A 27,608-nucleotide genomic window follows, 5' to 3' on the forward strand; every position below is an offset into this window, starting at 1 on the left:
TAAAACTGGCCTTCCCAGCTTTTTCCTACTGACAATTTCTATCTATTCATACTAAAGGCATCTCATTCGGTACAATTAAAATATTTGGTGTAATCATAGAGGTATAAAGAAAAACAGGAGTTGAATGTGTCGGTAATTGGTCGTTAAAGTCTTTTGATTTCTTTTATAAAATGTATCAAAAGAAATTCTAAGCTCGCCCGATGAAATAAGACTTTTTAGTAGAACTCAAGTTTGCTATGAACATTCTAATAATCAGTATTGAAGATTCTCGCCTTTTAATATACGAAAATTAGATAAAAATTCGTCCACGAAGCAAGTTTATGTTCCATTTCGCTATCCGTTCAATTTTGTTTTGAAAAGATATTTTCTCAAGCCAGAAAATGAAAAGTTCTTTATAAGCACACACGATTTCAAACTCAATCTGTAGACATAAAGTCGCTGGAGAATTTTGGAGGAAAGTATCAAGCAATAGAGTTCACCTTAAGGAAAACATTGATCGAAAAATCTTATCATTTGATGAAGGATTGCCAAGTTTACAGGCCTTTTTTTAGTCCAAATATTTTCTTACACTGATGTCAGAAACAATGAATCTCGTCTCATCTAATTTCTAAAGCTTAAATGAGCCAATAGGATTTCACCTATGGATAAAAGAGCTCATTAAAAATGCACGATATATGAGATTATGAGCATGCATACATCGTAACTTTTTTAATCGTAGGGCGAGCTTGGTTACAATAGCATACTTCTCCTGTTTCTTTATACCTCCATGGTGTAATAAAGTTTACAGGCATCACACTTAATTGCCCTGTCAATATTTTTGTGAAAAAGTGTCACTTTGTCTAGAAAATGACTGGTAACGTCAAAAGTCACTTTTAGTATTCTCTAGCTAGAGTAATTCTCAGCCACGTGCTCAGTGGTTCATTTGAAAGTCACATCAGGACTCGATTTGGATGTTCTCTACGGTGGAGAGAGCAGGTAAACTCGATAACCCAAATTCATCTGGTCGCCGGTCGTGGTCGCTGGTCGTGGTCGCCATTTCTGGTCGATGTTTAGAAACTCCCCAATAATATTGTTCATTTTGAATTGGATTATTTTTATCTTTTTGTTATACGAATTTTGTTGAATGTAGAGAATTTCTATTTTATCCATAAGTACATGATTACAAAGCCCGGGGTGGGTACTTAGGCAAAAATTGGTGCTGGGTATGTGCGGACGGTAAGGGTCGGTTTTTCACCTTTCAAAGTCTCCCTTAGGGTCGGAAAAATCAGAAAGTTTTAAATTAGTCTCTCTAAGGGTCGGGAAATTCACAATTTTTAGGAAATTTCTTGGTTTGTAAAAAAGTTTCTTTACGGATAGGATTTTTTTCTAAAATGGAAGAAAAAATTTCACAAAAGTCTCGGGTCACCTTTTCAGCAAAAATTAGTCTCTCTAAGGGTCGGTTTTCGGAGGTCCCGTCCGGACATCCGATGTCCCTCATCCACTAACCCTAGTACTGCTTTGCATAGAATCGAACGGGTATAAATGACTTGTTTTGCTTCTGTTAGTAATTTTGATGTAATTTTGGGGTAAATCTGGCGAATTTTTGAGGCGATTTGCCAAATTCGCCAAATTTTCTTCGTTTAAGGTACCAGTTTTCAGGAGTTTGAATCATTGAACATAATTAATATAATCATCATAAAAAAGCTCTCTGAAATTCTAATTGCCTATCTTTTTTACTTTCAGAAGATAAAACGTCAAAAATAAAGAAAAACAAGCTAAACTTTAGTTAAGACGGGCGACTTATGTATCCTTTTTGTCACAAGATGACAGAAAGTTGACATTTTCAACTTTTGCTTGAAAAAAAATTCAATGAAGTCATCACGTCGACGTCAAACAACTACAATCATGGTCAAAATCTATTAAGAATTTAGCTTATTTCCTCGTTTTTCGAAATTTGGAGCTCGGGCGAGAAAGTCCCTTTTGTGCTAATTGATAAATTTATTCGAGTATTTCAATTCGGGAGGGGTTTATAGACTTCCAGACTATATTTTGAGCCCTATTGGACCATTCTTAAACCTTTGGACCCCCTAGAACTTATGGTCGTGAGTTACTGCTACTTTTCCAACCTAATCTAGAGCGCTTCCAAATCGTTTGTGGTAGGAATTTTCCTTTTTTCTCAAATATTACAACCATGATTGTACATCACATTTCTGCTTTAGCTAACGACTTTCTCTCAAATCTCTCTAAAATGAGGAAATGATGAGGGTTAAAAAGTCGGCCGTCTTAACTAGAGTTAAATCGCATACACAAATGGGATGAATATGTTAATTAAAATTCCATATGTAAAATATACGGAATTTCTGATTAAGTGCTATATATTTATATGGTAAGTAAATAAGTACGATAAATTATGATGCGAAAGACTAAAATTCGGAAGAAAAATTCCAATAAGGGACCTGAAATTCCCATATTTTTGGGTTTCTCGTTCGCTCCAAGCATAAAAGTTCTTTCCGATCTAAGGCCTCAAACAGACTTTTCTTTGCTACGGAATATATCGTGTGAAGTATTTATTCTCGCATAAAGTATCTTTTGAAATTGATAATGCAAGGTTGGAAAAGTAATTAGTTTCACTTTTAGTGACATTGAAATTGAATTGAAATTCGATCCACTTTTATTTTGCAGACATCTTTCATGCACAGACGTACATAAATAGTCACAAAGAGTAGCACAGTTCATAACATTCATGATAAGGTACGTATCGCCAAATAGCAGTAATAACCAACGCAAGGTATTGATCAAATACATAAGAATATGCTCGTTCAAGAATCAACTTTATCGGACATTTGCTCGTACAATATGGAAATATTTCACTCGTTCCGGATTCTCCGTATATTTATTTTATACGGAAAAATCTCGGAACTCGTAAAATATTTCTCATATTGTACTCGCAACTGTCCGATAACTATTACTTACTTTAGGTTTTTTTTGCCAAATACAAGAAATGTTTCATGTAATTTTCCTTGGAAAATACAAGACATCTCTGCATAATATTTCTTGGAAAAAACAGGAAAATGCTTTGATCATAATGTTTCATTTAATATACTAGAAAATATTGTTGTTCATTTTCTTTGAAAAATACAAGAAATCATTTGAATATTTCTCACAAGTAAAAAACGAGCGAACAAGCCAAATTATCACGGGACGGCTAATATAATTTATACTTCCCATTATGAAATCAACCATATAACCGTCAAACTTATTTAATGTCTTTTTCTAACAGCATTTTTGTTTTCTATATATCACATCAATGTTTTAATCAATTCAAAAGGTTTCATTCAATATACAAGAAAATACTGTTGTCATATATTAATCTTAAGTTTATATTCGTTCCTTATTTTCATGGAGTTTCATATTAAGATGTCATATACTAATCTTAAGATTGGTTATTTGTTATTTGTTTTTTGTTTGAAATTATTTTTAATTTGAATCATCGTCGTCTCTAGGTCACTGAAAACCATGCGTTGCTTGCCTCAGGCTAAACGTGTTTTATTTACTTTTTTTCAGCAATAAAAAACATGTGAAAAAGAAGACTTGCTCAAATTATCAATAACATGAAAGGAAAACGATCCAGTTTAACGACGCAAGATGAACTATTTACGAGCCAAACAGATAATGTTACGGGAGAACAAGATCAACTTGCTATCTTAACGGACGCATCAACAAGACTAGACGATCCGTTTACGAGTCATGGAAAAAAATCTTCGAGGCGAAAAGACACTTTAACGAGAGAACAAGACCAAAATATGAATGAAAAAGACTCGTTTACGAATAGGACAGATAAAATTACGAGCCCAATGGACAAATTTACGAAAGTAGACGATCCATTTACGGATACCTACACAGGAGATGAAGATCTACGTTCAAACCAAATACTACAGTGTCCCAAATGCGAGGGCAGGTTTTCCAAACTAGCGTGTCATTTTGAAAAACATCACAATTTCAAACGTAAAAAAGCTTGGCTCCGTCAATCGAAAATCGCTCGTATACATCACTGCCTTGTGGAGCATGGAGGACAGCATGTCATTCTACCTTGTAAGAAATGTAACACGTGGGTCTGTCGACTTGATTTACATTTCTCGAGAATTCATGGAATTTTAGCGGACGAGGAACGCATCAAGTCTCTGGAGAATAAGTATTGGGGTCGTAAAGATACACCGAAAATTCCTGATTCCACGAAGCACAAGTCATCACCTCAAGTAAACAACAAAACTTCAGTAAAGACTTCTTCAGATTCGAACTATCATGTCGCTAAATCTCCATGTAAGGATTCCAATGAGTTCCGCACCAATCGAAAGTCATCAACCGAATCACGTTTCTCCCACACTTCCACATTATCTGACTCGAATACATCCTCCAGCTTAGGAACATTCCAAACTTTTTCTCTTACCAATTCATTTGAAACATCATACCCCGAACAAATAATCGATGCTGAACCATCCCGAATTCCCGTATTCTCAGATATATCCCGGCCAAATTCACCTTGCAGTAGCAGTACCTTTGAACCCTGTTTCATTGCAGAAGTTGACAGTGAACGAACTCTATTTATCAGTGCATTTAAAGCACCTAGCAATGACCAAACGCCTGTTCTTCCAGAGGAGCAACAAAGCCATCTAAGTAATGCAATCATCGAAAACGACCAATATCCTAGTAATATTGATAATGGCAGAAATCACGATTTCGAAAATCTTTCTTCAGTTTCACATGAAGATTGTAATGTTCACCAGACAAAGGACTTCTTTTTACTGAAAAATGTTAATGAGGATTCATCTATACCACATGACAAGTTTTTTACGTCCGGTGATCAGAGTTCCGAAGGAGATACCCAGCAAGTCGAGCAAGAGATTTCAGAGGATACCACTGAATGTCGAAAGCTGGATAATAATTTGATGGTTTTAAAGAACGCTGAATTCCCTTCTGAACAATCAGATATTAACTCTGATTACTGCAGAAATTTTGTATTGAAGGATACTGAAATGCTTGGTGATACAACGAATAGACGTGTCCACCCTGGTCGGGACTCACTTACTAAAACAACTTCGAAACTGCCAATTTCTGGTATCGATAATGGAATTTTGAATACAACAGAAAGTTACATCAATGATTATGACGATATATCAGAATACAGCGCCAGTGATAAGGAAGTCGAAATGGAATCAAATTCCAATGGAGATCTCGATTGTGACATCAGTGAGGATCACGCGTCTTCTATTTCTAGCTCGAAACCTTGCTCAAGAGACCCATCAATGTCTTCTTCACGAAAACGAAAAATTTCGGATCAAAGAAGTTCTCAAGTATCACCATTCGAAACAATAACTGAAACTTTTCAACCAAGCAAACACAATATTAAAATCGAGAACTCAGACTCAAGACCAGTATCTCCAGTAATCAAACTTGAACCTAAATTGTCATCACTATGCTCAGAACCGCAATTTATCAAAGAGCCTGCAGAACCTGGTCTAGCTTATATTCTTGAAATGATACGAACTAAAACTTCTATACCACCAGAGGACCGCAACAATCAATTGGAACCCTTAGCTCCTAAACCACCACTGATGGCGGTATCGGTACCACAACAATCTATCATAGGCCCTCAAAATAACAATACTTATGATCGTGAGAACAATCTAGTAGATTCAAACACGTCTTTCGAACGATCGAATATAGACTTTTTACTTGCAAAGAAAAACACTAATGTGGCTTATTTAAATCATGAGATGTCTCCGGATGAGATTGATAATGCGATGCAGCACTGCTCTCCGGAGGAGCCATCTGATGATTTAATGCAAATACAAACTGCAGATGTTCAGAACAATACAGATACAATGAATGTGAAAGATCCTTTAAGATATCCATCGGTGCTTTGTCAAGATAGTGACAAAAGTTCTGTTGACACCAACAGCAACAACAAATCCATTTCTCAAATCCAATCGAAATTTGATGCAATGCAACGGGAGATGCAAAATTTAGCAAATGAAGTAAATTTTCTTAAAAGGAACGCTACAACACAGAAAGGAACTGACATTTCTCAAGAAAAATATAACAATTTTGATTATCATGCTAACCATACGAAGAACCAATCTGGACGCATTTCATCGACTCCCGACCAATCAGTATTCAGTTCAACAGCTTCCAACCAATCAGGATACAGCTCAGCGGTTTCCACCCAATCAGCGTTCAGTTCAACAGCTTCCAACCAACCAGGATTCAGTTCAACGGTTTCCACCCAATCAGCGTTCAGTTCACTCTCAAGCATCAACCAATCAAAGGGAGTTGAACTACTGTCTCGGAAAAAGTATTTCGCAAGGAGGACGAAAACTTCGACACGAAGTAATATCAATCACTCATCGTTTCCTCCTCACGGTAATCAAACTGCAACAAAGAAATACAAGAAATCAATGTTTTCAATTGACCCTCCAAGTGGGATAATAACGGACGATTATGGTTGCAGTGCGTTTAATAAAAACGAGTTGAAGGTATTCAACGAAAAAGGAAAGGAACCCTTCAAACAAGAAGAAACAGCTTTGCTACACACTGATAAAACATTTGATACAAAGCTATCGGCCAATAAAGCTTGTGCACAATACATTTCGACAACGCCGGCAATTAAATCTGAGAGAATCAAAGGTCAACAACGGAATATGAAGATTAAAGAACAACAGCAGAAGACAGAAAGCCGAACCATGCATAAGGTTAGACAAATTCTTGTTATCATTTTTGCCAGGTAAATCAGTCGCAGTAGAATATTCAAAGGTTCAGGGTTTAATCCCCGGTCAACGCTAATACAGCGGCTAAGTAGCAAGCAATCTGATATAACCGGTAAGTAACTGGGTACTAGACATTGCTCTGACCTCAGAATTCCATCTTCTTGGCCCGACGCCCCTGGACAGAGATATTTACGGATCTTTTATCTAGCACCCAGACTCAAATTTTTCTTCCGACACCTCCAGTTCTGGAGGTCGGGAAAATTTTAAACACCTGGAAAGTTTAGATTACGGAATTTTGCAATCATCATTTTGATTTTTCAGGGACTTGTTACGGATTTGCAGAATGTTTCCACTGTCACCAAACTATTGATAAGGTATTATATCCGACTTGATAAATTCCGAGAGTTGGTCTAAAGGCCGGTCTCCAACTTTGTCTATTTATTAAGTTCTCAGAAGACTCTCCAGTGGTGCATATCATGAATACAGCTGTCGGAATTAGAACGGGGTCGACATTAGACCACTTTACGATATGAACAAACTGGTAGCTACACAACGTCCTCTCACGTCTTTTTAACATTCATCTCTGACGTTATTTGAACACTGAAAAAGGACTTGTGTGCAAACTGGGTTTGGGATGATTGAAAGTTTCAAAAAGTAAAGGAATTTACAACATACGGAGTACTCCCAAGGCTTTTCTTTTTGTTTGAAAGCTGGTAACATAAATCAACATTTCATTTTTGGTCTTTTTAATTGAAAAAAAATGGATACATGGAATTGTTGCAGCCTTTCTCAACATCTGAGAGAGTTTTTCAATCTCTCAATGAGACTTGAAATTTCAAGATATAAAATATGCCAAATTCTAGAAAAAACAAAACCCCGTAAAACTTTTTTGATGATTTTTTTCTTCAGGAAGGTTCCAGACTTGGAAGAGAGATTGACACCTGCTTGTAAAGAAGTGATGATGGATCTATTCTTGTCCTTAAAAGAAGCTAATGTGTAAATTATTTTCTAGATCTGAAATATTTGCACCTTTAAATATTTTTAACTCTACAATTTATTTTGAGTGTCTAGTTAGTCCACACTAACGTTCGTTTCGTTTCGTTTCGTTTCGTTTCGTTTCGTTTCGTTTCGTTTCGTTTCGTTTCGTTTCGTTTCGTTTCGTTTCGTTCGTTCGTTCGTTCGTTCGTTTAATTATTCCAACATTTGTTTACTCTTAATGCTCCGCTTTCATTGTTTTCTTTTTAACGTTTGTTCGCTTATTTTTCGAAAACTTTTACATTGGTTTTGAACTATTTTCACTCTTCAAGTTTCGGCCTAGTTTCTTAACTTTTTTAGTTTTTAGCCTAAAAATGTTCTTTATTTGTTCTTATTTTCACCATTTGTTTAGCATTTTTGTCCATTTTTTCTAAATCGGGTATTTTAGAGTCCGCAAAACCTTAAGTGTTCTTATATAGCTTGTTTTTATGCAAAAAAACGTGTAGACAAGTATAAATCTGTTTTATTTTCATGAATTCATGACAATAATGACTATCTTTCAGTTGTTTAAGTTTCAGTATATCATCTGTTATTATTTTAGTTAGAATTTTAAAATTTTAAAATGTAAATACGATTGAATTTCAACAAATTATAATTACAAATTTCAAATTGTATTTTAAAAAAAAGTCTGTCCAGATATAATTAGCAGTGGAAACAAGAATGCCTGTAACTTTTGATAGTCAAATATAATTATGGAAATTTTTTTTGCTTGTTTCAGAGAATAAAAAGCGCTATATTTGAATGTATTTTTGGTTGAAAAATTCGCGATTTTTATCGGTTAAATTTGCGATTGCAAATATTGAGCTTTTTTTCTACTTATGCTATAACTTTAACTTTTACACCAGTGGTAGTTTAACCTTAGGTTAAGAAGTTTGTTAAATTTCAAGGCAAACAGAAAAGTCCTTCGGAAGATATGGGACCCGAAATACCCCTTGGTAGCACTTTTGTGTGAAATATCAAATCTCCAACTTATTACTAAAAACGGGGGTAGTGATATGATTGATAAAACAGTTTTTCGATCATAACACATTTTACGATCTCTTTAATGACCTCATAGCCAAACTGTGTTTAGTGTTTTGGGAATTAGCAAAGTTCTTTAATGACTTAAAAATAACAAAGGCAATATAAGTTCGTGCTTATTTTTTCAATAAAAACAATTATACTGTGATTTATTTCACTTCGTTTCGAAATAATCAATGATACCAATAATACCAATGCACCAACACTTAACATTTTCCAACTTTTAATTGCACTGTTCAAAAAAGATAACATAACCCCCGTTTTTAGTAATAAGTTGGAGATTTGATATTTCACAGAAAAGTGCTACCAAGGGGTATTTCGGGTCCCATATTTTCCGAAGGACTTTTCTGTTTGCCTTGAAATTTAACAAACTTCTTAACCTAAGGTTAAACTACCACTGGTGTAAAAGTTAAAGTTATAGCATAAGTAGAAAAAAAGCTCAATATTTGCAATCGCAAATTTAACCGATAAAAATCGCGAATTTTTCAACCAAAAATACGTTCAAATATAGCGCTTTTGATTCTCTGAAAAAAAAAAATTTCCATAATTATATTTGACTATCAAAAGTTACAGGCATTCTTGTTTCCACTGCCAATTATATTTGGACAAACTTTAGTTTAGCATTCACAATTATAGTTTTAAACAAAACATTATCGTTTTCAGGGTTCAGACAGACCCTGGAAAACCTGGAAATATGATAAATTTTTAGAAAAATCAGGGAAACTCAGGGAAACCCAGGGAAAATTTTTTTTTTTCCCAGTCTGCTCAGGGAAACTCAGGGAATTTTATTTTCGAAGGTCTGTCTGAACCCTGGTTTTATAACTACCATGGTCTTTTTACCGGTGGGCGGGGGGGGGGGGGGGGGAGGGCACTCGATTTCTAAACGACGGCATGCATCTTAATTTAAACTGGTGAAGAGAAGGGCGCCACTGGTGCTCTTTTACCCCTCATGGAACTTTTCAATTAAATTTAAGTCAATATTCCATGATTCAAACTATTTATGATAAGGGGAGGCTTCCTTTTGAAAGCTAAAAATGTTTTAAAAAGTTGGGCTTCTTCCGTAACAAGTTAATAAGATAACACGGCCCACCCCTATCCCGGACAAGCGGAGGTAAACCCCTGAATGACGCCCACTACCCCCTCCCCCCATCATACAAGGGAAATGAAGACAATTCGTTTTACTAACCATTTATACTTTCTCATATCTTTGTGATTTCTTTTATTTCAGCTCAAAAAAACAAGAAAAATGAAATAAATAAACAAACATGGGAAAGCCTTGGACTTTATCTCCTGACAAGAACAAGAATTGGAAGAAAAAGAAATATGTTGAAAATCGACCAATCAAATGGTCTCGCTTCGATTATGAACCAATCAAAACGACTCAAGAAGAGAATCCGTCAAGCTGGAATAAAGAACCAATCAAAACACCCGAAAATGAGATTCAACCAATCAAATCACCCCAATTCGATCGACAGCCAATCAAAACGCCCAAGAATAGTGATAACCAATTAATGGCGAGTTCTGAAAAGATGACGGAAGGAATCAAATTCCTTTGTCCAGAATGCGCCCGATTTGTGTTTAATTTAGAACGTCATCTTGAAAAGAAGCATGATTATAATAAACAAAAAATTGAACTTGTTCTTTTGAATGTTCTGAAATATAAGAAAATCAAGTATGTTTGTCCTGAGTGTAACGCTGAAGTTTCAGATTTGGAAAGCCATTTGAAAGCTGGGCATAGACATACTACGAAAAAATTGAAATGGGAAAATGAAAGCCTTCGGTCACAAAAATGGTTCGCTTCTAAGGACTTCGAAATTGAGAGAAGCTATGAGAAAACCAGTCCTTCTCCCAAAACTAATTTCGAAGCCTCTAAATTCGAAGGGGCTTTCGAACAATCTATGCAATTACGATTTCACGGTTTCAAAAATGATAAAAACAGAAAATTCGGAGAGTCAAAGTTTGTGAGCATCGATCACTTCAATCGAAAATCTAGAATCGAATCAGTCGATAAATTAACTTCAAATCGAAAGAGTCCTGTCATTCTTTCCCTTTCGAACTATGGCGATACGAAATACGAACGAATCGAGTTATGTCAGAAGGACCATCAAGGGATCCACACCCCTTTACCTTGCGAGATATGCAACAATAAATGGCTTTGTAGACTTGATACACATTTGAAAAATCACCATCCACACATGAATGTCTTTGATCAGAAAATGTTGATTAAAGAAATGTTACAGAAACATTGGCAAGGGAAAAGAACCGCAGCCAAAGATTTCAATCTTGGTGAATTTTTGAGTGGTAAACGTCGGTTCTCCAAAAATGAACAATTTGAAAAGACATCTAATAAATTTTCGTCTAAAGATTCAAACAGACCGACTTCTCCTCTCTCGACGTACTCCTGGAGTTCAAAAGATTCGAGTAGACCAGTATCTCCGGACCACATTCATTCCAGTGGCAGACCCGTCTCACCTGATTTCACGCTCTTAAAAAACTCAAAACACTCAGACAGATCCCTATCACCAAATATCACGTTTTCAAAGAACTTCAAAGATTCGACCGAAATTTCCACCATTTCTTCTGATCTTCTGAATAGATCAATTTCACCCATTCGATCGACATCGGTAGCAGATATTTCCCCGAATCGAGCATCAAACAAAAATCGATTCAGTAGACGACAGAGATCATTATCCCCTGAGCTGTCATCAAACTCAGAAATGGATACCTTAAAGAAACGTACACATCACGAAAGGACACCAAAGAGGAGAATGAAACATAGATCAATATCCCCAATCATGAATCCCCAAAACCGTAAACAATCAACCCTGAAAATTGATGATGAGTTTCAGTCGCTGTCAAAGATCCGACGTCGTTCTATTTCACCGACGTTTACATCGTTTGGAAACAACAAGAACACAACCGCCCGCGAATCACCGTCAAAGACTCATCGTTCTTCTTCATCGTCTGTCGTTGATTTGCCTGAAAAAGTCCGTCGTCCATCCATCTCACCGTATCAAATACAAAAATCCAAAATGACAGACCTTGACACAAAGAATAGCCAAAAGTTTTACCAGCCATCGTCAAAGATCCGTCGTCGATCTATATCACCGACGTTTTTCAGTCACAAAACCGGGACAAACGGGCGTAATTTTTACTGTGAAGAGTGTAATAAACCAGTATTTCATTTACGTGAACATTTAGAATACAAACATAATTACTACGACCAAATCGCTTTCTTTGAGCACTCGAAACAAGAGTGTGTAATCATGTGTAAGAAGTCGCATAAAGGACAACATTCTCCGTTACCCTGCATGTTATGCAACACGTGGCAATGTCGCTTAGATAAACATTTACTTCACTATCACGGTCTAGATGACTTTAAACAGCGTTCCATTATTGTCACTGAACTTAAAACTAAATACTGGGACGGTGAAACGGTGCTAGCTAAAGATATTCAATTCCCGCCTCAATCAGTGTCAACAAAGTTAATGATTTCTCCGGATTTGAACAATAGGGATTCTAGCACCTGTTTACCATCCTCGTCAAGAACCAATCAAAACACAGGAAAAAAAGAATCAACCAATCAAGCCATCACAATTCGGTTGGCATCACCTGATTCGAACAACACGCGTCCGACATGTTTGTCCCCAAGTAAGCAGTCAATCCGTGAATCGAAAATTTCTGGATACGATAAAGCGAGTACCAAAATGTGGAAACTGGATGTTAAGACTAAAACAAAATCGCGTTCTCGAAAGACTGAACGAAAAACCAAAATCTTAAACGAGTATAACACTGGCTTTGAACCAGTTTTCGATATCTTAGACTACAAGAGTGTTCTAGATTCTGAAATTTCCCGTGACCCAGTAGAAGGAACAATTCATCAACCAAGTTATACCGTGTTAGATTCTGAAATTTCCCGTGACCCTGTGGAAGGAACAATTCACCAACCAAGTTGTATCGTTCGAACGTCAACCAAAGATACCACGCCATCGTCAGCGAATCAGAAGTCCATTAGCAGCTTTGGTAAACCTTCCAATGCAATGCCCAAATCAAACCATCTGGATTTAGAAGCGGAGTATAACAGATATGAGTTAGAAATGAATGAAATATGCAAATCTACATCAAATGTTTCGAATGATAAGTCAAAAGCTGATGACAAACAAAATGCTAGAGTAGATATTGATAATGAGTCAATCAAAACACATGGAGTCACCAGTAGACCGACTCAGCCTCCATGCATCAATCAATTGTCTTCTCAAGCTCGACCAATAGAATTATCAAGGGTTAACCAACGACCAATCAAAAGCTTCGAAAATGATCATCAACCAATCAAATCGCCCATTATCAACAATCAACCAATAAAAACCTTACAAAACAATCGCCAGCCAATCAAAACGTCTCAAGCATGTTATCAACCAATAGAAACACCCGATTTCAACAACAATCAACTAACTAGCAAAGAGATCATCACTTCAACTCAAGAAACGGTAACTAAACAACACCCTGAATACAAAAGCCCATTAGAAGCCATTAAAATGCATTATACACCTACCAAACGTCATAAGGAAGATTTGACCATAGAACAATTCAACTCCGGTGAAAAAGAATCAAGTGAATCAACGAAAAATCAGACAAACAGACACCTGTCAATTATATCAACAAAAGATTGTCCAATGAGATCTTCAGAAGATGTTTTTCAACCAATCAAATCGTCTGAAATTGGCAAAACTCCACCGATGAAACCACTTAAAATTCAAACAACGCAAAATCAACTACCAATGAAATCATTGAAACACAATCACGAGCCAATCGAATCATCAGAAACCAACCCATTACGTCATATCGAAGACGAATACAAGAAATACGAACTTGAATTAGAGAATTTCTACCAACCTAAGAAACGACAAGAAACTCAATTTTCATTTGAAAAAGAACTGGAAGCTATACTGGAGAAAGGAAAACAGAAACATAGAAAAACCCTTTGTTCCCAAGGTGATGAATCAAGCCAACTCCAAGTAAACCACAAACATTTTGATGGAGACCCCGATGAGACTTCTCTTATCAGCAAATCTCCAGAAAGCGAAAAATTTGACTTTGAGTTACTGTCACCACGTGTTGAAAAGAATCAACGGAAAGCTAATCACGATGAAGATTGCTTCTCCGAAAGTCAAGAATTATCTTCCAATATTGAAGAAACTTATCAAAAAACTAGCAATGAGGGTCTTCGAATCAAACCATCCAGAACTGAACCTTCTCCTCAACAGTACTCTATGGAGGACTCTCTTGAAGCTCTTCTAGAAGCTGGTAAACGGAAATATCGGGAACAATTCGTTTCCAACCCGCCGTCACTTATCAAAAATGTCGAAATAGTCGACAAGTCGGTTGATGATATCAATTCTCGACAAAAAGGTACCTAGTAACTATTTGATTTTGTATTTTTTTTCCACAGATCCTTTGTCGATAGAACTCTGTTCTGGTGACATTTTTCTTATATTACTACACGTTATTTATAAGAACATCCGGATGTTCTTTAAATTTTTTAGCCTAAAAATGTTGCTAAACATCTTCTTATTTTCACATTTTTGTAAGCATTTTTGTCAGTTTGCTTAAGAAATCGGGTATTTTAAAACACCCCCTTAGACCCACTAACCCCTTCTCACTGGATAAATTGGAAAATTATACTTAATTTTTGTCCCGCTGAAAACAATCAGATAAGCAAATCCCCGCCACTGCAAAATATTGTGCGATTTCTTCCATCCCTGCTGAATTTTTAGGCACCAAAACAATAGAAATTAAATCCCCAACCATACAAAAACATGGGAATATCAATCCCCATCGAGTTTTGGTCCGTTATTATTTTTATCCCCATTGGCTGAGAAAATCCCACTGGGTCTGTGAGAAGAGGGTGTTTTAGAGTCTGCAAAGCCTTGAAATTTTCTTAACTTGAGCATGTTCTTAATATTATCGAAGCCTGACGTTCTTATATAGTAGCGAGTTTATGTATTTGCACTTTTGAGGACGGTAGAGTGACTGAAGCGGTTTTGAAAAACCCGCAATTCCGCCCCGCAAAATCGAGGACGGTAAAAGTGCTGATTTACCGTCGTCCTCAGATGGTCAGGATCTACTCAAATTAGAACCTTACCGTCTCCTTCGCTGAAAAACACACATACATAAACTCGCTAGTATGTTCTTAAAAGAACGTGTATTTTGAATCTTTATTTCTTGTCTTTCACTTGTAATTCAGCGATCGTCAAATTTTCATCAATTTTTCTATTCTACTTTTTTTTGAAGGCAGATTCCCCGTAAATCAAAAACCAAGGGGGTTGATTTTATATAAAAAGTTCGAGTTAAAGAGTTATCAGGATTTGTGTTATAGTGAGTCGGATTCAAGCGTGTTATAAATTTATCTTTCTATAGGTAAATGTTCCTAATATCGAAAGTTACCCTCACCAATTTTGTACCCCCTTTCACAAATATCATTTATCGCCCACTTTTTTCCAGGACTGGTCGCTTGTTATGACAGTTCTTCAAGTGATGAAAGCTCCACCTCGACTCGTTTCAAAGAAGATATTTTTGCTGACAGTGCTGCTTGTATATCTGATCCTGAAAAGAATGAAGAAAATACATCTGATCAAAATGATGGTAACCTTTCCTTTTGATTTTTTCTATCAGCTGAATGTGTTCATACTACCTATGATGTGCCTTTTATAAGAAACGTCTTGAAAAAGCTTTTGCTAATCTAAAATAAGATTTGTGATCTTTAGCCGATTGGCGGATCGAACATAAAACTTAATAAAAACGTCCGGTGAAAGACCCTGTGTTACGGACCCACTGGGACCCCATCCCTACTGGAAAATCTGGCGAAAATTTCGTCCCCGGGGGGGAAATACCCTGGAATTTCAGCCCAACTAGGAAATTGACTTTGATTTCATCCCACTCAAGATTCAATGTTTACAAATTGCACTTCAAAGTCATCGTAGACTTTTTGGGCTTGGAACAATAGAATTTCTATCTTCATTGGAATTACAAACAAGACGACTTAAAGTCGAAAATTTCGCCTAGAATTTGAACTACATGGGAAAAACAAGAAGTAGATGAAGCTAATCTGAAATCTACTTTACATCGAGCCTTGATGAAACAATTTTACAACAAGAACAACGAGGCTTAAAATCGCTAAAAAAAATAAGACCAATTTAACAAAGAACAATTGTTGTTTAATTTTTAAAAACTCTCATAAAGTATATGCTTATAAAAAATAGATATGCTCTTATTATACGCCATCCCTTGTTTACTTTGTAAGAACTAATTACCGAAAGGTATATCACCATCTATCAAGATTTATTGATTTGATTCTTATAAAGTATATGCTTATGAGAAAAATAAATATGCTCATATTGTTCGCCGTCCCTTGTTTACTTTGTGAGAACTAATTACCGAAAGGTATATCACCACTAATTACTGAAAGGTATGTCACCGTATATCAAGAGTTATTGATTTGATTCTTATAAAGTATATGCTTATAAGAAAAATAAATATGCTCATATTGTACACCAACCCTTTTTTACTTTGTAAGAACTAATTACAGAAAGGTGTATCACCGTCTATCAAGAGTTATTGATTTGATTCTTATAAAGTATATGCTTATAAGAAAAATAAATATGCTCTTATTTTGTGCCATCCCTTGTTTACTTTGTAAGAACTAATTACCGAAAGGTATATCACCGTCTATCAAGAGTTATTGATTTGATTCTTATAAAGTATATGCTTATAAGAAAATAAAGAAAAATCAAAACTGTGAAGCTAAAGACACAAAGATATAATGACGTAATCCAAAGAAAACCTGCGAAGATCTTCCGTGGTTTTACGAGCGTGTAATTTGTAAATTGATTTTAGTGAGTTCGTCCACCGTATCAAGTACTTTCGTTTTCTAAATTTTCTTCCGATATCGCCGCCGCCGCACCATACCTATCGTAATACTTTCGCTAAGGCGAAATTAACTAGGTCACAGTGTGGATCTAAACCACACTGAAACGACCGCCTTCCATCACGCATCACGCTCGCGAAAGAGCGTGCGCACATTAGTAACGCCTACATGTCATCTCCAGTACATTTTAGATTATTCATTGAAAACAGATTACAATATAGTCATTTTTCATGTCTCGATTATTCAATTCCGAATAAAAGACATTCAGGGAAAAAAAAGAGAAACACCTGGGTAATCTAGTTAAAAAACCCGAAAGTAAATGGTAGACAAAGTAATGAGCCAAGGCAAAACGAGATTAGCGTACCACTACTAGGTCACAGTGTAACACACTGAGGCGACCGCGGTCAAATCTTATGAAATTTATGAATTTGTACACCATTTCCCGTTTAATATGAACAGTACATATAAAAATCCTTAAAGGGACATGAAAGTAGTAAAATGTAAACATAACATTGCGCGAACCACGCGTCATTAAAGAGAACAATTAAAATCACCTGTCCAAAACAAACTTGTAAAACAATTGAACAATAAAATTAGCCATATTTGGTTTGATTTTTAATTTGGACATGTGACATCTGTTTTGATTTTGTATCCGCTGCATACAGTTTGTTTACAAATTTCGCAAGTACTGTTTGTTATGTCCCTTTAAATCTTATAGAAAGTTTTGCTGAAACAGTCGGGTCGAAAAACTATGGAGTATATTGTACTTTCTCCTTTAAAACTGTCTTATCTCCGTAATACTTTGCAAATACAGAAATCTAAGGAAGATAATTACTTTTTCCGAGCGAGTGTTATTCAGAGACTTCAAAGATAGAGAAACGAGATCGTTGATTTCGTCAGCTTTCCGTGACTTTAGAGAACGGATTACCGCGCGCAAATATACGAGATTTTTCACCATATAAAACGTCTCTGAATACACCGCTCCGCGGTCGATGAAAGAAACCGCCTCCGGCGGTCGATAATTTTATGCCCACTGTGGAAAAAAGTTCCACCGGGGCTCTAAGACAGGGTGTGGTAAAGAACATTCCAATATCGTTGTATGAATATAAGAATTACATTGTGTGCCAGCCTTCCTGAAAACCACTCAAATTTAAACGTCTCGGCAAGAATAGGAATATTTCTTTTGATATACAATGCTTGCCATAGTTCAATCATTATGTCAATTGTTATCACTTTTAGGCTTGGATGAGGTTTCGGGGCCAGCAGAACGTCGCCAATGCATAAGATTCGATACTACTGTTGATGACTTGAGCCATGAGAAACTCTTTGGTCATAAAGGTATTTTTCTTACTTTCTTACTCCTTCCTCCATATTTGGTTTAGATATTTTTGTGAAAGGAAAGTTACCAACAGTTTATTTTATATTTTGGGATGTTCTTTCCATAGACACTAATAATATCTAAAAAACTCAGGTATATTTCTGTGTATTTTGAAGAGGAAAATTATAAAATATTTTAAATGTATTCTCGCTGAAGGGAAAAACAAGCGGCACATTTTGTGTATTTTTAAAGGAAAAACCCAACGGTATATTTTATGTGTTTTGAAGGGAAAAAATCCCAGGAATGTTTTGGTATTCTGAAGTGAGCAAAATTGAGCAAAATGTTATCATTAAAAAAAGATTTTCCTTTAATTCAAAGATTCCTGAAATATCGAATTAAAGAAAGGAATTTCCCAAAGACTTTGAAATGTGTCGAAACAATATGTTACTTCTTTTACTCTCCTGGCCACTCAAATTCCTTATGTCTGTTATAACAAAAACCGTATTTCATTTTTTAGGTAACGATTCGAAAAACGAAACCTGTGGATCAATTTTGGACTCAACACTTTTATGCCAGGAAAACGATAACACTTTAACACGTTGCTCTCCAGACAAAGTCTTTCCTGACCACAGAAACAATGTTTCTTCATCATCTAACCTTGCTCATTATTCGAACAAAGGAAATCACCAAGAAAAAGAAATTCATACTCAAGAAATCGTGACTGATTTTCAACCATATCAACAAACCAAAATTATTGATTCCAAGAATAAGAAATTTCACTTGGAACAAGAAAGAATCCGTAGCTTACAAAAACAAATCTCTCGTAAACTGGAAAACATTCGTTGTAGTAGTACAGTTGTAAATCGCTTTAAAAAAGAAAACGCTTTTACGAAACTTGATGCTGAACTCCATCATAAACAAGAAAAGGTTCCTTCTCGTAAATTTACGAAATTTCCTCTTAATAATCAACAAGACGACGCTATTTGCTTAACGGTGGAAGAACTTTCGCGCGAAGATATTGTTTTGGAGGACCAAAAAATCTCTGGTAAAGTACAGGAAATTTCTCGTAAGGATGCAGAAAGCTCTCGTAAAGTAGATGAAGCTCGTCCTTACCAAAACGAACTCTCTCGTAATCAAGAGGAGACTGGTGTCAATTCATCAGAAATCTCAAGAAGCCTCAATAACGGCAAAGATGTTTATCGTAAATTGAAAGGAATATGTCGTAAACAAGACATGAAACATCGTAAACGAAAAGCAGAAAATTTTAACGACAGCTATAACGAGTCATTCCTCAAGTTACGCGATAGCTCGGATTCGTCATCAGTGGAGCATTACGAGAACAAGAGACGTTTGGGAGCTTCAAAGTCGGATGATTTATTACATAAAGACGAACCGCCAAGAAAAAAAAAGAGTTGTAATTTTGCTACCAATAACAATTTAGGCGCTCCGACTCGAGAATTTTCAGAAGAGAGATTTCATCCAACCAATTTAACAAAAAGCCAAGAATCAAACTCGAACAAGAATGTTACCACTTACACAGCTCTGAGCACATCCACTGGCGACTTTGACGACAATGATAATAAACCGATTTCGTTGCCACGTCTTCCATTAAAATGCTTTCAACCACTACAAACCTTTGGTTCAAATTTAACACAAATCCGTCAATCAAAGAACAAGAATGCTGATCCTACAACAACCAACAATAAGCATTTATTCTTCCCGCCGCCAATTGAAAGCTTTCAACCACCAAGCTCTGACTTCAACCGAATAAGAATCAACCAATCAATGAGCAAGAATGCTGAACCAAGAATTACAGCTTTCACAACTTTAATTGATGACTCTTTACCGTCTACTCCTGATGAAAATTCATTCCTTGTTCCGTCAAAAAGTACAACAGAGGACGATACTTCATCAAAGATAGAGACAGGTAAACGAGCTTAAATTTCTTTTCTGTAACCTCCGGCTTTAATTTTTCAATCAAGCCCTTTCTTCACAATTTTCCTAAATATTTTACGTACCCAACCTCACAAAAATCGTCATTTATCAAGTTTATCTGATGTTCAAATCTGCGCATCCGGCAACTTATCCCGGGCTGCAAACTAGCCGAGCTACTGTAAATGGTTATCGCTTTTGACATTGCTCTTAAATCTTTTTGAAACTTGTATCTTCCTTTGTGCTCTCTTTCTAGGATATTCTTCGGAGCCGGAAAAAAGACACACTGAACAAACTGTTGTTGCAGAAACCACAAAAATCAATAGAAACACGGAATGCTACGGTAAAACAATTGGAACCGTAATTAAAACAGTGGAATCTCTCAACAAAACCAGATCTGTTTTGACTCCTTCGACGATTCTGACGACGTTTTCGTCCAAAGTAAATTCGGGAATGCCCCTAGCGAAATCAAGAATTGAGGTATATATTTATTTCTTTATTGGGGAGTGCTATATATAGACCAAATGTTCAGATTTGGTTAGAATTTAGTTTTTTTATGAAGATATGGGGAATGGATTTGTTTGGTTTAACAATGGTAGTGAAGACGTTGGAGATGGCATAAACATCACCCGGTTATTCTTTAACTTTAACATTTCGATTGTTTGTCATTTGGTTGAGCTTTCTAAGACAAGTTTTCGCCATCGGCGCTTAAATAAAGAAGACCTTCTACTGAAAACTTTGAGTTACTTGTAAGTAACCTTCTTCCCTCTAGTAATTCTTATTGATGCTTTCTTTTCCAGCCCATTTCGACTTCAAATGATATCACCACCTCTAATAAAGAGAACGTATCACCCCTGAAAAGCTTAAAAGGAACACAAAAAGGAAACGAAAACAACAACAAAGATGCTAAAAACCTGGAAAAAAGAACGGAAACCGAAAATAAAACGACTTTGATAGAGGTGAGCCAGTGTCTACAATCACGGCCGTAGGCTGAGAATATGGCCTGGAAGCAAATGAACCCCTCTAAAATCGAAATATCCAATGAAATAAGTTGAAATGATGACATTGCAAGAGATACCAATACACTTTTACCTTGATCGATTGATTGATTGATCGATTGATTGATCGATTGATCGATTGATCGATTGATCGATCGATTGATCGTTTGTCATTTGGTTAAGCTTTCTAAAACAAGTTTTTCGCCTTTGTCGCTTAAATAAAGAAGACCTTCTACTGAAAACTTTGAATGATGAGATTTCTAAGTTGTAAGTAGTAATTCTTCCTTCTAGTGATTCTTATTGATGCTTTATTTTCCAGCCCGTTTCGTAACAAGGTTTCGTATTCAAATAATGTTTGGATTAGCCTTTCGCCTTTTGCCTTCGTCGCTTAAATAAAGAAGACCTTCCAAACTTTTAGTGATGAGATTTCTAAGTTGTCTGTACTTACAAGTAGTAATTCTTATTGATGCTTTCTTTTCCAGCCTATTTCGACTTCAAATGATAACACAACCGTTAATAAAGAGAACGTATCACCCCTGAAAAGCTTAACACAAAAAGGAAACGAAGAAAACAAGAAAGTTGCAAAAGATCTGGAAAAAAGACCGGAACTCGAAAATAAAACGGCTTTAATAGAGGTGAGCGATATAATGTCTTTGACCAGTTTCTACAATCATGACCGTAATATTTAAAGTCTGAAGAAGAATTCGCCAGAAAACCTAAATAAGTTTTAAGATTCTGCTTAAGACCTTAGGATGTCTTTGACCGTAGTGCCGAGGTAGAGCGTTAGGCTACAGAGCGTAAGGTGAGTTACCCCCCTGTCGGCTCGTATCAAAGACCTGTTACAGAAGTACCTTCTATCGAATAAGTATCATTGGAGTCACCTTCGACTGTGATCGCAGACTTACCTACTTACTAGGATCTCTTGATCCAAAAGCTTATAGCCCGGCAAATACAAATGTCCAATGAAAAACAGATGAAATGTCATTCTTTCTCCTGAACTTATTTTAGAAAAAAACACCGAAATACCCAGAGATACCAATACATTTTGATCTTGATTGTAGTTCTCCCTCAACAAAAATTGACATGACAAGAAGCTAGAACAACCGTTGTTCTCTTAAACAATCGACATTGCTACGCCCCCTACCGTTTTAAAAATGAGTTGTTTATCCAGTGTTTTCCTTAAAATTGTATCGCGTTGGTTTTGGCACTCTTGAAAGGATGGATATAACGAATCAAATTAGTAATTAATATTATTGATTGATCGATCGATTTTGATTTATTTATTCCCTATTACAGGACTTTATGAATGACGTGGAAAATATCGCAACTGTAGCCAAAATGTTTATTAGGTAAGATTTTCAGTCATTGTTTTGGCTACACAGCACAATCTAGATAATTCAAAATTTCTAGTATTCGAATCTTTCTATAAATTCGAAATCATTCTCGGTGCCCGTCAAGGGAGACCCTCGTAAAATACCTTATATTAATTCGAATATCTCTCTGACCTTTATGAGACACATAAACAGTAGACTTTTTAGGGAAATATCTTGACGATTTATTTTCATATTTATCACAATTTGAAGTTAGTATATGATACTAACACCTAAATTAATGTCCATGAATTTTGGAGTATTAAGTAATACCGGTATACCGACCGCCTTGCGTACACAAACATTGAAATACTTCGATAAACCTTTTTAAAGAATTGATTAAGATTCTAATTTGTTGGACCTACTCCTTCTTCTTTACAGTGAAGCACCAGACTTGGAAGATCGGCTGACGGCAATTTGTAAGAATGTTCTCATTAAATTATCTCAACCTGTCAAAGATTCTTTATTATCTGAACATACGAACAGGTGATTTTATTTATTTTGATTTTTTTGTTAAAAATTCTATTTATGGGTTTGATAGGAAGGGATAACGCCCACCAGTTTACAAATCTATTCAAGCATGCTTTCTGGCGAGGCGGTCCACCAGTAGCATGGTGGGGGTGGAAAAGGCGTTTGTGATTACTAATGTTGACGCTCCTTTTCACTACGAAGAGGCCGGGTCTCTTCATCCTGCTTCTTCCGCCAAGTTAAACTCTCCTTTGGATAAAAATAATATGTGGTAGATTTTACGACCTTGTTGAACATTAGGAAAAGTTTTGAGTCTAAAAAATGGACCCTGACAAAAGCAACACCTCCCGATATTCCCATTTTGCCTGATTTACCCCTTCCTCTTCACCGAGTTTGAAATATCACTCTTCCTATACCCTCTACCTTCTATCTCCACACCTTACCTCGGATGAACCAGTAGAACTTTGAGGAAAAAATATACTTTTGCATTTGATAAGCTGAAAATGTCCATAAGGGTGAAAGTTCAAAGGTCAAAATTGTTCTCCGACAAGGTCCATTTTTTTACATTTCGGCAGCATGTGTGGGTCATCAAAATCATTCCCCTCTCCCGGCGGTTTGTTAACGTCCATGTTAATTTTGTTATCTAATAAATCTTATGGCCATGGCAGGTGTCATCTTTCTCTGTCGTTCGGGGATAGTGTTGGATTTGCCCGGGAGCGTATATATTAGGATAGTTTTCTTACGAGTTGTCTTTCAAAAATTCTTTATTTTTACTAAAGAATTTGACCATATTCTTGTAGTTATGATATACATATTGTTTTTTAATCTAGATACCCCCTTCTCACAGACCCACTAAGACCCCCTTTTCACAGACCCACTGACCCACTGGAAAATTAACCTCCCATTTTTGTAGGGAGATACCCCCTTCTCACAGACTCACTGACCCACTGGAAAATTAACCTCCCATTTTTGTAGGGAGATACCCCCTTCTCACAGACTCACTAAGACTCCTTCCCCCACTAGAAAATTTGGCCAAAATATCGTCCCCGCTGGAAAATTAACCTCTCTCATTTTTGTCCCCACTGAAAATAATCAAATAAACAAATCCTCATTGCAAAATATTATGCTATTTTCCCCATTCCCACTGAATTTTAAGACTTAAAAACAAAAGAAGTAAAATCCCCAGCCATAGAAGTATGAATATTGATCCCAATCGTGTTTCAGTCCATTAATTTTATCCCCACTGTACTGGCTGAAAGAATCCTACCGGGTCCCTGAGAAGGGGTTATCTAGTGTTCTATTTATTAAAAGGTAGCCATTTTATGGTATTTCAAATTTATAAAAGCTAAAAATCAGAGTTATATATTCTTTCATATATTCATATGCTATTTTATTTATGGTTATAGAAGTTCTATATTATTTTCATAAAGTTTCTTAAAAAATCGTTAATTTTGAAAAATGAATCACGCCATACTTTTCAACGCCCTTGTGGAAAACTCTGACGAAAGCCGTTAGGGTTACCCTTGCTGATCAACGGGACAGGTGAGCTTCGAAAAAAAGGACCCTATGTGGGACCATTATTTGATACATTTGATAGAGATTTGCGAAAATATTCCGAAATCTTCTCCCAATTTTCATGTAAAAGGCACTCTCGAAGGACTGATTTCGAATTTTTGAAGATTTAAATTTCCGAAAAATTTCCTCCGGAAAAAGTGCCCTCGGAATTCTGTCTTTTTAGGTAAACTTTGTTCGAAACAGTAAATAAAAGCCTTTGCTTTTCTTTAAGGAAAAACAGTGAATTCACAGTGTACATTTTTTAAAGTTTCAATCAATTTGAACATGCCAATAAACCCGGGGGGGGGGGGGTACTACCCTTGTCGACTGACGGGGTGCTCGGCTGAGGTTCAAAAAATGGACCCTACGTGGGACTCGAAATTTGCGAAAATTGAACCTGAATGGGACTGAAATTCCAAAATTTTCTCAACTTTACTACTTTTTCCCCGATTTTTTTCCAAAATAGGCACCCTACGAGGGACTGATTTTTCTATTTTGGTGTTTTTGCGACCATACCTGGGACTCGTGGAGGTGAAAAAAGGTACCCTGACCATCCCCGTAACCCACCTTGCCCTAGTACCCCCCCCCCGGGCCAGTAAAAACCTTTTCTTAGGAGCACCTCTCTTTTTGAAGCTGCCTTCATTTCGAAAAATAATGATCAATCAAAACTAAATTCTACATCATCAGACGAAAATCCTTTTTGTCAATTTGATAGAGAAACTATGAAAGCAAACATTTCAGATAATTGGATTTCCATCGATTCTTGGCATGCAGTACATTATTTGCCTATTGAACGGTAGCTCGATAAAAGTTCGGTGCTATCACTCCCAGACACTTCGAAAAGCCTTGCTTTTTCTTAGAAATACTCTTCAAGGAATCGGGTAAAACCTTTGAAACATACTTTACAGTCTTTTGTTGACCGGTTATTTTTTCGAAATGAGCTACACGGCTTTTTGCGCAATGCAATTGTTGCTTTTCGCATGACGACGGGCCTATACTGCACGGAGTTGCCCGTCGTTAGGAAAGTTCATTATGACGTCAGTTTTTTCAAAGGGAAATGAACACTGCGTTAACATCATTTGTCTTATTTTCATTATTGACGTCTGAAATCAAACCAATTTTGATCTTTTTTCGCTTTTTCCGCTTTTTTCCGTAATACTTCGAAAAATCCATTATTTTTCTTAAAAAAATTAGACTATATGCAAAAGCACCCCTGTTAATTAGGCTAAAAAATGAATAATTTGCTGCCCACCAAATTTATGTCTTTTTGTGTAAAGGTTTTTCTCTATACTTTCTAGAAAGTGTTTGATTTTTTTGTTTGCTGTGTCTTGGTCAATTATTTTCACAAAAATACCCAGCGAAATTGATACCGAACCAAAATCTCATTTTAAAAAGATATGAGAATGACCAGAATCTGCAAAGTATTGTTTCAACATATTTTTGTTACTTTCTTCTCGTTTTAGCATAATTAAAAAAAATGAATATAAAGAATGAATAACAAAGAAGGCCAAAGTGACAAAAATACAGGAAAGAACGAATGACGCCAATACGCTTTCCCGAAAGTTGATTTGAGTCTCCTGAAAGTCAGTTCAAACACCAAAACATCTGCTTTATAAGAAACATCAAATCATCAACAAAATCAGACAAATCAAACGCAGAAATACCGATCGAGTCCGTCACCATCACACACAAAGATCAAACCATCAAAAGCCTGCGATATCTCAACATTTAAGTAATTATTATCCTAACCAAAACCAATTACCACACTCTGGTCAACAACAAATGGAGCCATTTCAACATTTAAATCGTAACACTCATTTCGATCGCCACGATTTCCCATCGTACCCAAGAGGAAACCCACATTCTGAATTCCCATCTTACCTTGGCCCAAACCCTTATACAGAACAGCAGTATTGCCAAGGACCAACACATTATTGGCAACCCCATTCTCACCGTGCGCACTTCCCACCGTATTTGGGACCAAGACATCAACCAAGCTATCAACCAAGGAGACACTTCCAAAGCTTCAACCATCAATATCACAGCGACCGCAGATGGAATGAACAGCAACAATCTATTTACCATACCCATCACCCTACCCAATATCCGAACCATCTGTTAATGCAAGAGCCCGCGTGGAGACATCTTTGCCAAAGTGTTCGTCCTAATACAAACCCTCGTCACCAAATGAACTTCCCTAACCTCAACGTTCAAGCCTCACAACATTACAATCATCATCGAACCAACCAATATAACAAGAACCGATTTAATGAAACAAACATAAAACAATCACAAAGCAAAAGTCAGCCAACTCTAACACGGCAAACTTCTACAAAATCAACAGCGGAGTTGCATGATGAAACTAAGAACTCTAAAATCAAAACTAACGAGAAGTCTGTAAAAATTAACGCGAAAACAACGACGATAGTCAAAACCAGTCTTGAAGCTCCAAATCCTACCTCTGATATTCCTAATACCGCCCCTCGTGCTAAAAGTACCGCCCTCGAGGATGTCGATCCTTTATCTATGATCCTAATGAACAATTTCGTTCAGAAACATCCGCCCACCAAAAAGAGTGATGAATTTTCCAAGTTCTTGACTTTGGGAGTTGACGAAGGTAATTTGAAATCAAACTCTACCAATAGTGCAAAAGTTCTTTCAAAGGATGAGACGAAGAATAAATTGAACGGGAATATGATTAAAGAATCTGCTCCTGTTGACGCCATTAAAACTTTTTATGATAGCTCTACAAGTGCAAGTGATTGGCCCGAAACACCAAGAAAGTCGAGCACTCCGCCAATCGCAAGGCTTAAATCTAAAGCCGAACCAATCAAAAATGACGAATCCAAAAGTCAATCAATCAAAAATGACGAACCAAAAGCCAACCGATCGGAAAACTAGGATCCAAAGTTTCGAAAATCAACAGCCAATCAAAACCGAGACGGTCACCAAAGAACAAACCTCCAATCGAGTGCATTAATCTTGTGCAATCGGAAGAAGAAACAAAGCAGCGAGTGAATAGAGGAAATAAACAAGGGGAGGTCGATTTTTCTGTCGAATCTAACGAAGGAACGATTGAACACAAAAACAAGGATAACGAGGTTGTAATCATTGAAGATATTCCGAGAACTATTGATAATGTTAATGGTCAGAAAGAGCGAACGAAAGAACTAGAAATTGAACAGAAGGAAGAAGCGAATGGCGAACGAAAGATTGAGAACAAATCAAAACGGAGAAGAGAAGGAA

General features: G+C 36.4%; 2 protein-coding genes across 2 annotated transcripts; both read left to right on the forward strand.

Annotated features, from left to right (window-relative positions):
- The first annotated feature begins 1,726 nt into the window (after positions 1-1,726).
- Positions 1,727-8,060, forward strand: LOC136813099 (serine-rich adhesin for platelets-like). Its single transcript, XM_067069616.1, has 5 exons — positions 1,727-2,365; positions 2,662-2,730; positions 3,544-6,728; positions 7,065-7,117; positions 7,653-8,060. The coding sequence occupies exons 3-5, from the start codon at positions 3,591-3,593 to the stop codon at positions 7,741-7,743; spliced, it is 3,282 nt and encodes a 1,093-aa protein (XP_066925717.1). The 5' UTR covers positions 1,727-2,365; positions 2,662-2,730; positions 3,544-3,590; the 3' UTR covers positions 7,744-8,060.
- Positions 8,061-10,024: 1,964 nt separating this feature from the next.
- LOC136812981 (uncharacterized) lies at positions 10,025-23,309 on the forward strand. Its single transcript, XM_067069487.1, has 9 exons — positions 10,025-14,207; positions 15,300-15,440; positions 17,962-18,060; positions 18,558-19,967; positions 20,229-20,452; positions 20,773-20,931; positions 21,453-21,605; positions 22,267-22,319; positions 22,722-23,309. The coding sequence occupies exons 1-9, from the start codon at positions 10,064-10,066 to the stop codon at positions 22,828-22,830; spliced, it is 6,492 nt and encodes a 2,163-aa protein (XP_066925588.1). The 5' UTR covers positions 10,025-10,063; the 3' UTR covers positions 22,831-23,309.
- Positions 23,310-27,608: the final 4,299 nt, after the last annotated feature.

The sequence above is a fragment of the Clytia hemisphaerica genome, unplaced genomic scaffold (genome assembly GCF_902728285.1).
Source record: "Clytia hemisphaerica strain Z4C2 unplaced genomic scaffold, Clytia hemisphaerica genome assembly, whole genome shotgun sequence".
Taxonomy (NCBI): Eukaryota; Metazoa; Cnidaria; class Hydrozoa; order Leptothecata; family Clytiidae; genus Clytia; species Clytia hemisphaerica.

Coding starts and splice junctions, on each gene's coding strand:
- LOC136812981 (XM_067069487.1), top strand. CDS start 10,064: ATGGGAAAGCCTTGGACTTTATCTCCTGACAAGAACAAGAATTGGAAG. Junction 15,441..17,961: donor TACATCTGATCAAAATGATG/GTAACCTTTCCT, acceptor TATCACTTTTAG/GCTTGGATGAGGTTTCGGGG. Junction 21,606..22,266: donor ATAAAACGGCTTTAATAGAG/GTGAGCGATATA, acceptor TCCCTATTACAG/GACTTTATGAATGACGTGGA.
- LOC136813099 (XM_067069616.1), top strand. CDS start 3,591: ATGAAAGGAAAACGATCCAGTTTAACGACGCAAGATGAACTATTTACG. Junction 6,729..7,064: donor AAAGCCGAACCATGCATAAG/GTTAGACAAATT, acceptor TTGATTTTTCAG/GGACTTGTTACGGATTTGCA. Junction 7,118..7,652: donor GTCACCAAACTATTGATAAG/GTATTATATCCG, acceptor TTTTTTCTTCAG/GAAGGTTCCAGACTTGGAAG.